The sequence below is a fragment of the Martes martes genome, assembly GCF_963455335.1.
Source record: "Martes martes genome assembly, chromosome: 9".
Lineage (NCBI taxonomy): Eukaryota > Metazoa > Chordata > Mammalia > Carnivora > Mustelidae > Martes > Martes martes.
In genome coordinates, this window is record NC_137896.1 from 123,617,126 (window position 1) to 123,635,457 (window position 18,332).

The window sequence follows — 18,332 nt, forward strand, 5'->3', positions numbered from 1 at the left end:
GTCACCGAGATTTATTTGGCATCATGGTCACTGTTCATAAATATCCTGGAAGCAATGGGGTATAAATGAATGCCACAGAATCATCCAATAGTATGCAGCAAATTTTGTACTGAACATCTGTATCAGGATGTGAACAGCACTGAACTCAAAATATCAGGCTTCCGGGGGCCCTTTACTAACTCCCACAGTTCCCTTCTGGTCACCTGCAGGTGAACCCAATGCAGAGTTTCACTTCTAGAGGCTGCAGCTGGACTATTCAACATTATCTAATTCCTTGAAAACTGGTCAGGTGGCTTCCTAATGAGGACCTGGGGCTCTGTGTTTTCTCAGACTGATGGTTCACCCAATGGGACTTCGCATCTAGGAGCCACAAAATTGCAGCTACTCTCTGGGATTAATCTTGGTGACACCAGAATGCATCTCTGCTAGAGTCACTAGTCCGTCTGCTGTGGGAAGGCCCCCCTGTGCCTCAGAAAGGGCAGTGATTTCAAATATTCAGAAATGTAAGGAATCATCAAGGGACAAACAGATACTCTGGACTCCGGGAAGCAAAGTGAGGGTTACAGAGGGGAGGGAAGTGAGGGGATGGGGTACCCGGGTCATGGGTATTAAGGAGGGCACGTGTTGTGACGAGCACTGGGTGGTATATGTAACTAATGAATTGTCACACACTACTCCAAAAACTAATGATGTACTATATGCTGACTAATGGAACATAATAAAAAGGGAGAGAGACAAACGGACAGCTATGTCTGACCCTCCTGGATGCCCTGTTCTGCTTTGGCTTTTCCTCAGCCCATATTTCCTATTTTTGTTCTATTAATCTCTGTTTCTGTATACAGCAGGGATAACTAGTTCAATAGGTATGCTACAAAGATACTTCCGCTCTGATACACACATAATAAGTTACTTTTCTTCTCTTTTTTTTTGCCAGATATCATGCTATCAGTGCAATTATTTACATAATTGTTTCATTTAATTCTCACAAAAATAGCTAGGAGGAAGGTAGATAATTTTAATCCTATTTTAGGGATGACTACACAGAGGCTTAGGAGGGTAGAGTCACTTGCTCAAGGTTATAAACTTCCCAAGAAAGCCAGGACTCAATCTCTGGTCTTCCTGAGTCTAATACTCACACTGGTTTCCTTTACATCAGCTGACCTCTCTGGACCAGTATGTTTTCTGCTCAATGAGTAGATTATACCATAAGATTTCCTGAATCTTAATTCTGTTTAATGTCTCTATGGAAACTAGTCGATATCCTTTGAAACTTAGAACTTGTTGAGGAGAGGGAACTGAGAAATGTTTTACTCAAAGGAAAAAGATGAAGGGGATACCTGTGGTCACGAACAATGCTAATGTTTTCCAACAGCTTTTGACAAAGGGTCTAAGAGGATTCATAATTTAAGAAAAGTCTATATATTAATCCTCACAGTGTTTCTGTGAACGTACTCAGGTCAACTCAATGATTCAGCGTTTGCTCCATGGTGCTTGTGTCCTGGGCCCTGTCAGAGGATGGAACCCAGCATGGGGTGACTCTGTAGAGAAAATGAGGGAAACAGAGACGCTAACCCCCATGTTTCCTTGTCTTGGGCTTTCTCCTTTAGAGATGGTGACAGCTGAGAAGCATCCAAACACCCCACAAATTTTCCCAACATCCAAGTTATCAGATTCATTTTTGATTCCCCAATCACAACAATTATGTTCTCTGCTGACACAGACAATGGTACAGAGACCTCATTCATCATCTCCATTTGGTTCTTCCTACCTAAATTTTTCACCCATTCTCTTTAAAGTGAACATGCGTTTTCAGAAATACGAACGACAGCTCCTCCTATGGAAAGTCAGTCATAAAATCGTTCTAATAAAATGCTCAGAGAAATGATTTGGGGGGCGGATCCTTCTTCCAGACCTTCCACAATTCAGTGGCTCAGGTACCATCAGCCTAATAACAACCTTAATACGGCGTGAATGCAAAACCGCTGGTCACAGCAGGTTCTGCTGCCCAAGGAGTTCCTGGCTAAAGACCACCATACACGAATGAGGAGAAATGTGGAAACAAGTGCCAGGAACAAGGCTTATGTTGTAGTGTGTGTCTTTGCTGAGAGCACAGAAGGAACCCTTCTTTTTTTTTTTTTTTTTTTTTTTTTTTTTAAGGAACCCTTCTGGAACCACCCTTCTCACCACCAGAAGACTGCAACCCTTCACAGGTAGTTTATTCCATCTGGATACAGAAGCACCCACTTGTGACTAGTAAGCACTGGCTCATGCAACAGGAGATTGTGTGTCTGGTAGTCCCCCGTCTCCCGGTCTTCACTTGGGGCTCCTTGCCCCCACCCCTGCTCTGCATTCCTCCAACCCTTACACTCCACCCAATTTAGCGCTCCTGACAGCCTACCTTCAGGGCCCACCGGCAGTTTCCCATCTCTGCATCTGTGTCACCAAACAGACTGGAGGTGCCTTGTGGACAGGCCAGTCTCCCGTGTCGGTCCATCCCATCTATCATACCTGAGCACGGCTCCTGGGTGGATAAAGCCTGTGCAGCTGAAATATCCACGCTGTGTGGATTCCCTACAGCTGTGAGAGGAGGCACCTTGTTAAATGTCTCCTGGGGGAAGAAGGGAAGGATTTGTGGGAGGCTCTGGGGTGTTTCAGAGGAACATGCTGTCTTCATCCACCACTCAGTTTCTCCTCACTGGCCTCCCCATCCCTGGAGGAAACCCAGGAGCTGGTGCATGCAGGGAAAAACCCCCTCTCCCCAGTTTCCCAAGAAGATGGGGGGGGGGGGGCTCCTCACTGGGATTTCTTGAAGATTTTGACCCTTGGACTCTTGCTGGGACTGGGACTAGTTCCCTCAGGACGCTGGGTCAGTCACTCACCAGGCCTCCTTCCCCTTTCCCTCTGCTCCCTCCTGGTGGGCTGAACCCCAGGCAGGTGACCCATAGCCACAGGTACTGATCAAGATTAGGGGCACCCGGCCACCACAAAGTCCAAAGTTTTGGTGAAAACAAAGTCACCGTTTTGGTGAAAACGGAACAGAACGGAAAATGTCTCAACCAAGAGGCCATTAAGGACTAGTTCTGGAAATGGCTGCAAAGTCAGAGCAGGGAGCTGGGGTGGGTTTTGTCCGGGTGCCTGGTCATCTCCTGAAGGCACCGCTGGGTCGGCGGCGGCGCAGGGTCCAAGTCCCCCCCCCCCCTACACACACCTCCCAGGGCCCCATTCTAAACAGGCCGGAGGAGAGGAGGGCAGTGGTGCTGCTGGCTGGGCCTGGGCTCAGCCCCTTGCCGGCCCCTCCTGGAGCTCAGAGGCTACGCGAGACTGGTGTGCAAAAGCAAACAGGCCCGGCTGGCTGGCCTTTGGACCTTTTGCAATTCGCCGGGCGCTGCGGCCTGGGCGGGCGACCTGGTATAAATGGGGCGCGGACGCCGGCCGCGCATTCTCTCGTCGGTGCGGGGCGGCAGCCTGCGGGTGCCCGTCCCTGAGGAGCCAGCCGGCCAGCCAGGCGACACGAGGCGCAGCGAGGGAGCCCCCCGCCCCGTCGGCATGGGCCCTCCGAGGCCCGCGCTGCTGCGGGTGCTGCTGCTGCTGCTGCTGGCGGTCGCCGGCGCCGGGGCGCGTGAGTGGGGCGGCCCGGCCTGCGGGCCGTGGAGGCCTGGGTCCCGGGAAGAGGGGTTGGGGTGCCGGGGACCCGGACCGGCGGTGGCTCGTCCACGGACAACGCAGTGGGGGGCGGGGACAGCGCAGGCCGGGGAGAGGGTTCTCCAGAACCTGCTTCTCCTCTAAAGACGCCAGCGGGCCCCCTGCCCGGGAGACCCGGGGCCCCATCGGAAGAAGGGAGAAAACCCACCGCTGTCTTTCTCCTTTTCTTACAGAAGAGGAGGTGCTGGAAAATGCCAGCCCCAGCTGCGCAAGTAAGGCTTTTCCCCACTGGGCGGGGGAGGGCGCCCCCAGCCCCCAGCCCCCAGCCCCTCCTTCTGCACCTCAGCTCGCTAAGATGCTGGGATGATATGATGGGTGTGCCCAGCTCTGAGCCCCAAGAAGCCAGTTCCTTGGGACTCTGCCCACCTCCAGGGGATCTCAGCTCCTTCTGCCTGCATTTCTACCCTGTCCCAAGCGCTTGGCCTGGGGCAGGGACTGCCACGCTCTTGGCCCGTGGGCACTCTAAAGAGACATCCCATCACCGTCAGTTTATCAGTGGCTAATCATTGATTCGAAGCACATGAGGGTGAGGAAATGCTGACTTTAACCTTTGTGGAGAAATCCAGACCCCCACTCCTTCATATTTACCTGACCTCCAGGGGTCAAAGGAGCTGGCCTCCAGGTGGTACCCAGGGCACTCCTCCGAGCGGGAGGCTGGCCTCTGATGGGACAGCACTGCCATCTTGTGGCCGCCTGGCATCACTGCCCCTGTGTTCATGCCCCACACGCTCTTTTCCTCAAATTGTTCAGCCAATTCCCCTTGGGGAAAACTCCAGAATTTCTTAAGACAGTCAGATATCCCTAAGACTTAATGAACTTTGCCTCAGGAATTTGGTAGAACAAAAAAAAAAAAAAAAAAAAAGACCCACAGAACTGGGGTATTTTCAAGCTGAAAAGGCATTAGAGCTATTTACTTTATGTTGCTGACTCTTAATTCGCCAGTCTCTCTTATAGACCTTCTCAGCCCCATTGTTTAACACTCCCCTCCCTGCACCTCAGATAATACATTCAAAAAATACTGGCAAATTTAAGCATTATCCTCAACAAAACTTAGTGAGGAAGTTAAATCTGTGAAGGGAAATTCAATATAATGCAAAGTCAATTAAAAATAATTTGAGTGTAATTACCATTTTTTACGATCTTTCCCACGACCTCTCTCTTCATGGTAGACTACTCTTTGGGGGAGTTATCTACTATGTCGCTGACCTATTTCTCCTCATGTTAGAAGGTGCAACTCGCTTTAAGCACCTCAGGAAGTACGTATACAGCTATGAGGCTGAGAGTTCCACTGGTGTCCCCACGGCCGCTGACTCAAGGAGTGCCACCAGGATCAATTGCAAGGTATGAGGAGACAGAAGAGCCACCGGAGGAAGCCGGGGCTCCTGACCTTGCAGACCCAGCTCGTGCCAGGACTGCCGTCAATCACAAAGTGAGGGACTGTCCCTAGGTTTGAAAGTCAGCCACACTGCTGGGTTTTCTGCCACACACACAAAATTTTGCCAACCAGATTTATTATTCCATTAGCTTCTAAGATGTAAACATGATCTAGAATATTAGCATTGCAGGATGGTAAATTTAACACGATGAGAGAAGCCCAGTGGGTAAGCCAAAGGAGGGGGGCATCTCAGGAACGCATTCTGGAGTACAGTTTTTAGACTTGGAGCCAAACAGAATCTTTGCTTAAGACAAACAGGGAAAAAAAAAAGAAAGAAAGAAAAATTTGAATATGTAGTTTATTTTCAAAACTTTATCTATTGCTGAAATGATTGTATTCATGTCCATGTTCACATGGAATGGATCTAAGGGTCACTATTAGGGGCCATGTGGGAAAGAGAAGTCAAATTGGAAAACAGACCTCCTCTTTCTAGGGCTCCCTAGTCTGTGTTGTCTTATAAGGTGGCCATTGGCCACATATGGCTGTTTAAATTGAGTAAAACTTAAACTTCTTAGTCATACCAACCACATTTCAAGTGCCCATGGCCAGCAGCTCTCCTATCAGACACGGTAAATGTAGAACATTTCAATCGTTGCAGAAAGTTCTTGAACAGTGCCAAATAACCCTTAAGGATCTCTGTAACCTCGGGCAATACATGAAGCTCTGAAAAGGCCCCAAGAGATATGAACAGTTAGGTTGCTTGGGTTTTTTGGCGACATTAAGGAAACATTTGCTGTTGAAACCAATGATGGCCTTTTTTCTGCCTCCTTTGTTCTTCCTCTAGCTCTTAGACTGTATTCCCTCTAACCAGTGGTCCCCAACAGTATTTCCGTCTGTGTCCTGATTAGAGAGTAAGCCCTGGGCTGTGAAGGGTCTCATGTTCTGGATGGAGAGTCTTCATGTGCTGCTTGCTACCCTCTTCTCAGGTTGAGCTGGAGGTCCCCCAACTCTGCAGCTTTATCCTCAGGACAAGCCAGTGCACCCTGAAGGAGGGGTATGGCTTCAACCCTAAGGGCAGGCCCTCACTGCATAAGACCAAGAACTCGGAGGAGTTTGCTGCTGCCATGTCCAAGTAAGGCGTGGGCCTGTCTGATCTTCTGAGATCTGGGATTTGCTGGATGTGTTGTGGATATGTGTGTGTGTGCATTCGTGTGTATGTGTGCGCACGTGTGTGTGTGTGTGTGTGTGTCCAGGGAGGGATGAATGCTTGTGTTTTATGTGAGGCCTGTGTGTGAGGATAAACATTTCATTCTGTATTCACTGTGGATCAGGGAATTGCTAAGTTGTCCCAAGAATCAAAAAGAGGTAAACATTATTTACCCTCCCCTAGCGAAGTGCCCCTAATTATCATTTAAATGTGTTTCTAAAAACTCCCATGCTTTAAATCTCCTTGAGACAATAAAGGTGAGATGGTTTATTTAAACAGGTGAATTCTTGTTTAAAGAATTAAACAAGACCCGTAGCCCCGCGGTCTTCAGGGAAGGTCCAGCAGGACTTGGTGTGGTGCAGGGTCTGTTCCACAGGGGACAGCAAGGCTCAGCCTCAGCGAGTGCAGGGAATGCCAAGTACCCACAACCCCCCCACGCCCTGCCCAGGGCTGTAGTTCTGCCCAAGCATAGTGACCAGGCCATTCTGGTGTTTGCAGCTGGCCTGTCTTCTGACTGATCCGTGTCTGTATTGCACCTGTTGTAAATATTGTGAACATCACCCCTACCTCGAGTCCAGATCACAGTTGGTAGTGTCCTAAGTGTGTGCAAATACAGACAGTCATAGGTTTGTTGGTCTGGGAGCATCAGAAACTCCCGCCCATCTTTTTGATTTGTTAAACATTAGACGTGAAAGCCAGTCCTTTCTCTGCCGAGTAAGCCTTCATGCTCTGTCTCTCGCCAATATTTTATCCAAGACCTGAGTATGTCTGCAGCACAGGGATGCAGTGACAGGAGGGACTGGTAGTTTCTTTTTGGGTTTTACCTTCTCCAAACAAAAGGGACTCCTGCTCTTGACTACCACCGGCTTTCCAAGCCTACACTGCAGTATCTGGAACTTTCTGCAAAGATGTTGAGCTATGGAAGATGTGCCTGGTCTCCTTCTCCTCCTTATGACCTAACCAGAGCAGGTGCAGCCCTGAATTTCCAAAAGGAAGTCCCCAAAGGGAAGTCCCTAAGACCGTAGTTGATAAGGGCTTCAGACATGGTCTCAATGCTTATTAAAGAGTGATTACCCAACAAATGTATGAAAAGAAGTTCAAATTCACTGGTAGTCAGGAAGTGTAATTAATGTAACAACAATATATTTATCACATTATGCCCATAAGATTAGCAAAATGTAAAACAGCCAAGTGCCTGTTGCTGGTGACCTCTGAGGAAAAGTGAACATTGCTGGTGGAAATGAGAGCCAATAGTCAATATCTATTATAATTAAAAACTTACTACCTCTGACATAGCAATTTCAAAAGGCTGGGACTCTCGCCCATGAAAAGAAGAGCAGTAATGTGTGAAGATAATATGCATAAGGGTGTTTATTTCAGTGTTGTTCATGTGGGAGGGAAAAATCCAGAAAGAAAGTGAATCCCATCAAATAGAGGAAATGTCTGAATCAATTACATATAACCATAAAATGAGAAAGTTCTATAGCTTTAAAAAAAAATATGTCAGACCTGTACCAATGGAGTCAAAGGATTTCTGTGGAGTATAATTGAGAAAAGCAAGATAGGGAAAAAAAAAAAAAAGTGAGAACATGACGTCATCTATGTAAAACAAGCAATGAAAAAATCTTTATGTGTGAATGTTTCCACCCCACACCTTTAGATAGGATTGCCTGAGTGTGGAGAGAGAAGTGGAAAACCCAGTGGGTTATTCTGTGAGGAACATGACAGCAGAGACTGGTGTGGGTAGAAAACAGAGTGGGGATGCATGAGGCAAGCAAAACAGGTAAAGAAGCCAAAGAATGCCAAAAACATACACATATTTGTACACTTTTTTGAAAAGTGTACACTTGTAAAGAAAAGATGGAAAAAAAAAACAGTAAGTAAAAGGAAGTTGCAAAGCGACCTAGCTTACGTCCAACAGGCTCACAGCGGAAAAAGGACACGTCTGTGACTTCACTCTCTCTGAAACAGGTACGAGCTCAGGCTGGCCATTCCTGAAGGGAAGCAAGTTTTACTTTACCCAGAGAAGGAAGAGCCTACGCATATCCTGAACATCAAGAGGGGCATCATCTCTGCCCTTCTGGTTCCCCTGGAGACAGAAGCAGATAAACAAGAGTTGGTGTTGGTGAGAATGCAGAAAATTGATAACAGTGCCCTTTGAACTGATCTTCACATATTTGAGCTGGGTCCCACTCTGTATATAAAGTGGATTATTGACTTAGCCACATGACTAGCTACACCCAGGAGGCCCTGTGCTGGTGTGAAGTGCTGGTACCCAGGGCTCTTCCTGTCCCCTGGGCTCACTGATGGATCCCTCCTGAGCAGATAGAGCAGGACAGCCTAATTTTAAAGCAGCATTTGAGGAGTCCTGACCACCCTACTCTTCTGTTTGATTTTTTGTGTCCCCACAAGATATAACACAGTAAAGCTCTGTGTATTTTAAACCCAGAAAATAATGGAATCTGTTGTCAGCCTCTCTCAAGAATTTCAAGTTTTGATCCGAGAGAGAATTCAATTTAGTTGAGTCCCATGAACATTTTTGAGCCCTTACTGTGTTCTAAGTTCTATACTCTACTCCACTTGGAGAAGACAGAGATGTGTCCTGCAGAGACCTTTCCTCAGGGCGTGCTTGGGATCTGGGGAGAGAACCAAGACATATTGAGCACAAGGCAGACTGGAATCCACGTTGTAAAGGAGCAATAGAGAACATCCTCTGAGAGCACAGAATATAGTCAGTGTCGGCTGGGTCCTAGGAGGCCGGGCGGATGTGCTTCAGAACCAGAACCACCCTTCATGGCCTTCTCAGTCTAGCTCTGGAGTAGCAGCAATGCCCACTGCCAGCCTAGGAGGAAGAAAATCCCTTCCTAATCCGTGTTGCTCCTGCCTTTTCTCCCAGGCTCCCTTCCTAGCCCCTTTAGGGCATCCAGAGCTGTTTTCCTACGTTGAATGCAACCGTTGTATCTTCTACTCCCATAGGATACTGTGTATGGAAACTGTTCCAGTGACTTAACTGTTAAAACAAAGAAGGCAAATGTGGCCACAGAAATATCCATTGAAAGGAACCTGGAGAAGTGTGATCACTTCAAGGCCATTAGCACAGGAGTTAGCCCACTTGCTTTGATCAAAGGCAGGGTAAGTTTCACATCCACATTGCTCCTTGCAATGAGCACTGTCCTCTTGAGTCTTAAAATTCTGGAATGTTAGAGCTGGTAAGAATTTTAGGGAAGAATCAACCCAGACTCATTTTTGTCTAGACTATAGCAGGAAACTGAGGACCAGACCAGGAAAGGACTGCCCAAGGCCACGTGACCTGTTATTAATTGAACCAAGACCAGAGTCAGGTTCCTGACGTCCCAGTCCAGAGCTCTGTCCTTCTTGCTGTCTTTCTGTCACTGACACCAAACCATCCACAATCCCTGGAGAGTAATGACTGTCCACCCCTGAAAAGGTTCTAGGGCTTATTGGAGGATAGCAAAGCCCTCTACTGCTGTTTCCTATAAGAGGACTGGATGTCCCCAGCTCCAGGCATCCAACCTCTGAGGAAGTCCCAGGACCTGTTTTCTGCCCTCCTCTCCCTCACTCCTATGAAGCGACATTACCAAGAGCATTCCAGTGTCCTATCCTTTCATCCCATGTATGACCCTGATCAATGCCTGGCCTCTCTGCCCCCTGCCTAGGCCAGCCCCTTAGTATTAGCTTTCTCTCCTGCCCCCCCCCTCCCACAGGGGTCATGAAGCACCATATTACCAGAGCTTACCCAGTGCCTTGTAATCTTCTGGGACATGAATCACAGCTTATCTCAATAAACAGAAAGGACGTGCGCAATCACTGCCATGCTTGGCAATGTTCCTGGTCATTGTCCTTGAGGCTGAATATATGATGTCTGACACCCATAAGGGTCGTATTCAGAAGAAGCCAAGGCACTGGCCTGTGTGTCTTTTCTGAGAACTTATTGTATGCTTAGCCCCACTCTGGGCAGAACTGAAGGTCAGAGACAGTGACAGATGAACCATGGGCCTTCCCTTTGTACTTACAGGCTAATCCAGGAACAAGTTTCCTACGCATGCCAATAAAGGACAATAAATGACATACTAGATAAAGTTATAAACTGACCAGTGCAGACAAGCAATCCTAGGCCTGACCAGGAAGGAGAAAGCGCTATTCACGTAGTTCATTGGACAAATTTGGTGGTAGATCTGCTTAGAAGGAATGGTGGGCAGGTATCCATCAGTCTAGCCTCAAAGATTTATGGGATGTGGGGCATGAACCTGAAAGATACAAAGGATGTGAGAGACATTAAGACATAAGGACAGGCTTCTAGGCAAAGAAAACTTAAGAAGCAGTGTGAAGTATTAATGTGTGGTGGGTGGGTAGGTATACAATACCCGGTTAGATATACTTTGTGCAAGATGAGATGTTCATTGGGGTGGAATAAGAAGAGTCTACAGCTTGACTCAGCTTTGGGAATACTGAATTATTGCATCCTTTTGTCTAAATGCCAAGTACCAAGTTTCCTTCTTTAACTGAGTTTATTAGTGGTGCAGAACTCCCATCTCCCATCTTCCTTGAAGTTAAATGCCCATGGCAGAAGAATCAGGTTCAATCCCCAGAGGCTGATCAACATGTTTTTTCTTATCTCATTTACAGCTCCACCCCTTGTCAACTCTGATTAGCAGTAACCAGTCCTGCCAGTACACTTTGGACCCCAAGAAGAAGCATGTGTCAGAAGCCATCTGCAAGGAGCAACACCTGTTCCTGCCTTTATCCTCCAAGTAGGTCACCTTCTGCACCCTGATTCAATATTTATGGGTTGATGGGAGATGAATGCTTCTCAATACCCTGTTCCGAGGAAGGCTGTGTATGGAGGAGGCTATGAGGAGGTACAAAGCAGAGCCCATCCCTTTCTCTATTTTCAAGCTAACAGATAATTAAGCAAAAAAATATTAGGTATACAAAACAGTTTGAGACCAACAAAAGATATCTTAGATCCAGACTTTAAGGGTTATGGATCAGGAAAAGCCAAGGATCATTGCAGGCTGCCCTGGTTAAAAAGGCTTTATCGAAGATTTGGGATTGGGACCAGAGACTTGTATATCCCAATACATTTTGAAACCTGAGACATCAACTAGTGTTTACTGATTAATTGCTCTATTCTTGGCATTGTGCTAAGGAGAGACACAGGAGTTTCAAGGCACAGTGTTAGTCCCTACCCTCTGGGGACTCCGGAGTAGTGAAAGTTATAAGTTACAGATGTCCCTCTAATGGAAGGGCAGGTAGCATGACCAGGAGGAGGTGGAGGGTGTTCATTGGCAGGGAAGGAGGTCAAGGAGGCTGGATTCAATGGTTTGAAAGGTAGGCAGGATTTGGGTAGAAGTAGACAGGGAAACATTCAACAGGAAAAGAATATTACTCTCTAGGGAACTGGCTATCCATGACATGATGTGCTTCCTTTGTTACCAGGAGTCAGTATGGGATGGATGCACAAGTTACACAAACTTTGAAACTTGAAGACACACCTAAGATCAACAGCCGCTTCTTTGAGGAAGGTAAGATTTTATATGCACATTGTTGCCAGGGCTTGGAAATCTGCCCAAGACACAGCATGTATTATGGCTAGGAGTTGTCCACTGACTGATGAGTCAAGTGGGGTTTGACGTTCTGGGTATGGGCTCCTCTAGTGAGAAAGCACATCCCTTTCAAAATGTTAAGTGCCAATGCAATAAACGAAAAGGAGAAGTATCCCAAAGCTACCTAGGTTTTTGTAAAAAGGAAATTGGCCTCCTAAGTCTACCTTTGGTAGGTCTGACAACCTCCTACACTCTGAAATAAGCCTGGGACCTGGATGAGGTGCGGCAAGTGGGAGAGGCCCTTTGGAGTCAGGAATTAGTCTTTAGAGCAGGAAAAAAACCTTAGCAATCTCTAGTCTAACCCTACCCTGCATTTGTCTTATATTTAAGTCTGTCTTATGCATTCCCTCATTGTTCCCTCATATGCAAACTGTGATGTCAGGCGGTAGCCATGTGTGCTTTTATACCCATTCTACAGAGGGTGAAATGAAACTTGGAGAGGCTTGTGATATATCCAAGGTCTCTGAATATTGGAAGTAGTGCAAGATCAGCCCTCGGGTCTAATTTAAGCCAGGACTCTTTCCATTGTACCACATTTCCCCCATTTCCCCCCCACATTTTCCACATTAACCCCCATCCTGGCATAGGTCCGGGCAGGGTGATGGAGGAGACACAGAAGGATTTTCCCCCATCAGCTTTTTGTAGATCCCATTGGAAAAAATGGCAGGTGAGCATCAGTGGGTCTAGCCTCAGCCGTAGTCATGTCAGTGGCAGCCGCAGTGATGTCTAGTTCCTTCCAGCAGAGAGGTTATCTGATCAAATTCAGACAAGCCTGGATTCAATTGCAGCTCTGTCTCTTATACTCAGAGAGGTCTTAGGCAAGGTGAGTTCCTCCTCTCGGGGTCTCAGTTCCCTTATCTTTAAATTGAGGAATAATGGGACGCCTGGGTGGCTCAGTCATTAAGTGTCTGCCTTCGGCTCAGGTCATGATCCCAGCGTCCTGGGATCGAGTCCCACATTGGGCTCCTTGCTCGGCGGGGAGCCTGCTTCTCCCTCTGCCTCTGCCTACCACTCTGCCTGTGCTCGCTCGCTCTCTCTCTCTAACAAATAAATAAATTTAAAAAAAAATAATAAATTGAGGAATAATAATGAACCCATAGGATAGTGTGATGAGTCAGTAAAAACACTGAAGTCGAACACCAAGCACAGAGCCAGATTCATAACAGGCATTGAGTATAGGATAGTTTTCTTTTCTTCTTTGCTGTACCTCCCTAATTTCCCATTTTCAGGAGGTGGTTGAAATGTAGAGGTAAGCAAGAACCCCTTTGACACGTCCCCCCCTTCCAGGCACTGAAGAGGTGGGTCTTGCCTTTGAGCGCACCAAGTCCACACCACCCCCGCAGCAGGCTGAGGCCATTGTGAAGACTATCCAGGAGCTGCAAACATTGCATGTCTCCGAGAAGAATGCCCAGAGAGCTAACCTCTTCAGTAAACTCATTACTGAGCTGAGAAGTCTCAACCAGGAGGCCTTCACATCCCTCTTGCCAAAGCTGATCGAGGTGTCCAGGTATTTCTTTAATGGTTGTAGCCATATATTTTGTATGACCTGTGGTAGGGGACTAAACTTTCAAACCTTGGTCAAGCAGAAAATCTCAGAGGCCACTGAAATATCAATCCAATAATTCCACTAGTCAATCAGTTAATGTTTGCTGGATAGACAAATATCAGCTAATGTGCTTAGAGTTCCATGGGACGGACACACACACACACACACACACACCCACACACCCACACCCATGCTGCATTCAAGGCAGATAGGCATTTGTGTGTCAACATGGGAGAGCGATGTTTCCCACATTTTGATGGGTATCTTCTAATTCCTCGTTCTATTGTGAGTACCTTGGAAAGTTAGGGAGAAAAAGAAGTCTGTGCCTTCCGGAAGCCTACACTAGTGGAGAGAGAACTGGCAAACAAAGTGATACTGTGATTTCTCCATACTTTTAAGGCACTGGTTCTAACTGCTGGGAAGATCAGAGGAAAGGCTAAGGAACGAAATGAGGCCATGCCAGCGTCTGCCTGGCACGGTCTATGTTCTGAAAGAAAGGCAGTGATAACAATCCCCTTTGGGCGGTAACTCTGGGGTCCTTCTTGAGACTTTCCTCCGTGATGCTTCTCCAGTGGACAGTGCTTGTAGAGAAGGCTTCCTGCTTCCTGGGATCTGCGTTGGATTTTGGACGATGGTCAGATTTGGAGAGTGAATCTCAGAAATCATGGGCCGGGGATATTGGAGCTGCCTGAAGGTGATCTCTGTAACCCTCTCTGCTCTTTCCCTCTTAGCCCCATTACCTTACAAGCCTTGATTCAGTGTGGACAACCCCAGTGTTATACTCACATCCTCCAGTGGCTGAGAAGTGAGAAGGCCAACCCCCTCCTGATAGATGCAGTGACTTACCTGATGGCCCTGATGCCAGAGCCCTCAGCCGAGAGGCTGCAGGAGATCTTCAGCACAGCAAAGGAGCAGCAGAGCCGGGCCACTCTATATGCTCTGAGTCACACAGTCAACAAGTGAGTTTCACACTGCTTCTCCTAGTAGGAGTTGAGGAAGACCCCACATCTCTGTACCAAGATTGTACCCCACCCTCCACTTTCAGACCCTCTCGCGTACTCTTGTTTTTTCCACTAGCCATGTTGAGAGCAGAGACTTGAAATGAGAAAGCTTCACACACAAGTTTGTATCTTAAATAAACTTGGCTGTGCTTGCTAAGTCCTAACTCTCATTCTGCAGCTATCATAAGGCTAACCCCTCGGTGACGCAGAACCTACTGGATATTGCCGATTACCTGTTGGAACAGATTCGTGATGACTGCACTGGGAACCAAGATCACACCTACTTGATTCTGAGGGTACTTTCAGTCTTTTGTAGGACATGCATTGTTTCAGAAGCATTTCCGTGAACACCCCCTACTTCTCCTTCTGCACCTGACTTGCCCTTGTTTCTTTTCAATGCAGGTCATTGGAAATATTGGCAGAACCATGGAGGCGGTAACCCCAAGACTCAGGTCTTCAGTCCTGAAGTGTATCAAAAGCACAGAGCCATCCCTGCTAATTCAGAAGGCTGCCATCCAGGCCTTGCGGAAAATGGAGCTTAACGATGAGGTGAAGTCCACAGAGGAAGTCTGAACGTAAAAACTTTAGTCCGATTAACAAGGACTTGGAAAGAGATTCTAAATCTCATCATTTTACCGCTTTCTAATTGCCAATTTCAACAAGCCTCTTGACTGACTAGCAGTATGTGGACAAGACAGAAATAATAGATCACGATCCTACTCTAGCCTCAGAATATGAGATTTTAGTTACATGCTGTCCCCCTTCCAGATCAACCATCACTCTCACCTTAGGAAAACATGCTTGATTTCTACCATCTTCCCAAATTGGGTGCAAATGACTCCAGAGCTTTGGAAAATGCCTTATTTATTCACTCCAAACTCTCATTTTCCCTTCCCACCTACATTCCCACATTGAAATAACTTACGGTTAAACAGGTTTGTCTTCACTTATAGTAGCAGATCTTCCTCAAGTCCCAACTTGAGTATGTTAATGCAGTTGGATGTAACGTGCATTTAATAGGAGTCATCTGAGACCCTTCCTTGAGCTGGTTGTTCTGAGGGACACTGGTGAGAAGATACCATACGAGCATTTGAAAAGTTATCAGAAAGAAATGTGACTTGTATGTAGTAAACCACCAGCAGACCACGCTGGTGTTTGCCAGGCATGTTCTGTGTTCTGACCAAAAGACCGTGGTAACAGTCTCCTTTTTTGGCTACAGGTCCGGCAAGTCCTTCTTCAAGTTTTCCTCAATGATGCCTCTCCAGGGGATAAGCGACTGGCTGCCTATCTCATGCTGATGAGGGGCCCTTCCCAGGCAGATATTAACCAAATCATCCAGCTTCTTCCACGGGAACAGAATGAGCAAGTGAAGAACTTTGTGGCTTCCCACATTGCCAACATCTTAAACTCAGAAGAACTGTATATCGAAAAGTAAGTAACAGTAATTTCCCCACACCTGCCACAAAGGGCAAAGAGTAATTTCCCCCCTCTCATTGCTAAAGGCCACTGCCTGCCTTTTATGGAATGTTCTTTCTTCTGGACGACATGCACACAAAAACGCAGCAGTCCTGAGCCAAGCTCTTGGGCAAATGAAATCCAGATCGTTTGGTAGCATTCGGCAATCCCTATTTCCTTGGGGTGAGAGAGGCATGGATTTGTAACATGATGTGTAAGCTAAAAATATGCTGCTTCTTTCCATCTAGCTTGAAAAAGTTAGTAGAAGAAGCTCTGAAAGGATCTCAACTCCCAACCATCATGGACTTCTCAAAATTTTCCCGGAACTATCAGCTTTCCAAATCTGTTTCCCTGCCATCGCTTGACCCTGTCTCAGCCAAAATTGAGGGAAATCTCATATTTGATCCAAATAATTACCTTCCTAAAGAAAGCATGCTGAAAACAACCCTCACTGTCTTTGGATTTGCTCCAGGGGACCTCTTTGAGGTACGTGTGAGACTAAGAAGAAGCTCCCGTCCTCTCTCCAGTTCTGTACAACTCCATAAATAGAAAGTTAAGGGGGGCATGAGCCAGCCTGGGGAGGAGCTAAGATCAAGCAGCTCATTGCTACCATCAGTTTGAGGCCTTCTTCTTTCCCTCCTCCCTCGCCCTCCTGCCTTCTAGCTAAAGGTCACCTGAAGCATGACGCTGTAGTATTAAGGGAAATGTAGATGTCTTAGGGAAGCCCTTAGATCCAAAGCCAACAAAACACATGGGCTGTGCAATCAGACTGATCTGGTTCAAACCCCAAATTCATTCCCAATCTGAATCTCTTGTTTAATTGCTTATCCTCTCTGACCTTAGCCTTTTCTGGAAAAAGGACAAGTCATAAGTTCTGCCTTTCAAGATTCTTGTAAGATTTAAATAAGACAACCCCTGTGGTTGCTGAGCTCAGCTCCTACTGCATAGTATTCATTAAATACTTGTTTAATTAAATGGACATTAAAAAGAGGGATTGGAGGCTGACATAGAACAAAGCAACCTGATGGCATTTTCTTGCCTGATTTTCTTTTTCAGATTGGTTTGGAAGGGAAAGGTTTTGAGCCAACATTGGAAGCTCTTTTTGGAAAGCAAGGATTTTTCCCAGACAGTGTCAACAAGGCTTTGTACTGGGTTGATAACCAAGTTCCTGATCATGTCTCCAAGGTCTTAGTTGACCACTTCGGCTATACCAAAGATGATAAACGTGAGCAGGTATGTTTTCATTAAGAAAAGCTTTGGATCTCAATGCAAAACATTTTCCTCCTAGCCTAGAAGTCGTCAAGGAGCTATCTAACTGAAATGACAATTGTGGCTATTATTAACCAGTCCTGTGGAAGTAAAGACTAGGGTCCTCTGCAGTTATAAGCCTCCTGGAGATTCAATGTGCCCAGGAGGCAGACTCATTAGAGGCACTCTCCCATAATGATTACCAGTGGAAAATCTGGGGCATGGCTTTGAATTCTGACCTTACTGTCTTCAAACTGCGCATGCCTGAGAAAGCTGCTTGATACTCTGTCTGTTTCTACATCCCCAGAGTGCTAATAATCCATACCTCACTGGGTTATTTAAAGACTAAATGAAATAAAGTGTGTAAAATGCTAAGCAGAGTGCATGACTGGTACTGATTGTCCAATAAGCAGATATTATTTTAATTTTTGAATTCTTATTTTCCTTATTAACTGCTTTCTTTGGCTCTTACTCGTATAGCGGGAGCAAAATCTACTTTGAAGCTAGCATAAGCCCCCACTTAAGGCGTAGAAAATAGATTGTATAATCTGGAGTTTCTCATTCTTTAGTTTTTTGCTACTCCAAGTCTGATTGTCATTGGTTCACATCAGGGTTTGTTAGAAATGCAGGTTCTGAGGCCCCATTGAGATCTACTGCATCAAAACCTGCATCTTAATAACACTCCCTAGGTGACCTGTATGTACATTTCAGTTTGAAAAGCAGGGCAGCAGTTTACTCCTAGAGGCCAACAGATGGCCCCACCTCCACTTTCTAATTTACTCATCTCCACGTGAGGCTGGGGCTCTTTGCTCTGTTGGAGTCTGTCAATTGTTCTTTTTTTTCCCCCCCACATGTATAAGCATCAGTCTATGGTGTTCTTCTAATCTCTAAGAAGAACTTATCTAGGATAAGGTGTTTTTCAAGGTTTTGGCCAATTTATATAGCAGCTATATTTTCTCAAGAAACCCCTAGTATTCATCTCTCATCAGAGGAAAAAGGGGTAATCGGGAGTTATCTTCTATTCTTGGTGAGCCCTAGGAATCCTGGGATCCTGGAGAACAGAGGTCCCTCTTATTACGCCTGCATTCAAGTTACCAACAGCATGGAGACACCTACTATCCCTGATAAGACCTCAGTTTCTTTTTTCATCTCAATTTGGTAGAGCTATCTA

At 46.4% G+C, this 18,332-nt stretch overlaps 1 protein-coding gene across 1 annotated transcript in view; it reads left to right on the forward strand.

Moving 5' to 3' along the window:
• Positions 1-3,447: 3,447 nt before the first annotated feature.
• The window catches only part of APOB (apolipoprotein B), a 37,807-nt gene continuing 22,922 nt past the window's right edge, over positions 3,448-18,332 (forward strand). Inside the window, exons 1-15 of the mRNA XM_080813220.1 lie at positions 3,448-3,619; positions 3,876-3,914; positions 4,928-5,043; positions 6,064-6,209; positions 8,256-8,409; positions 9,261-9,416; positions 10,932-11,056; positions 11,745-11,830; positions 13,199-13,418; positions 14,189-14,416; positions 14,637-14,754; positions 14,861-15,007; positions 15,678-15,889; positions 16,162-16,399; positions 16,970-17,146. Of these exons, the coding sequence (XP_080669346.1) occupies positions 3,547-3,619; positions 3,876-3,914; positions 4,928-5,043; positions 6,064-6,209; positions 8,256-8,409; positions 9,261-9,416; positions 10,932-11,056; positions 11,745-11,830; positions 13,199-13,418; positions 14,189-14,416; positions 14,637-14,754; positions 14,861-15,007; positions 15,678-15,889; positions 16,162-16,399; positions 16,970-17,146 (2,235 nt within the window). The 5' untranslated portion in view covers positions 3,448-3,546. The remainder of the gene's footprint in view (positions 3,620-3,875; positions 3,915-4,927; positions 5,044-6,063; positions 6,210-8,255; positions 8,410-9,260; positions 9,417-10,931; positions 11,057-11,744; positions 11,831-13,198; positions 13,419-14,188; positions 14,417-14,636; positions 14,755-14,860; positions 15,008-15,677; positions 15,890-16,161; positions 16,400-16,969; positions 17,147-18,332) is intronic.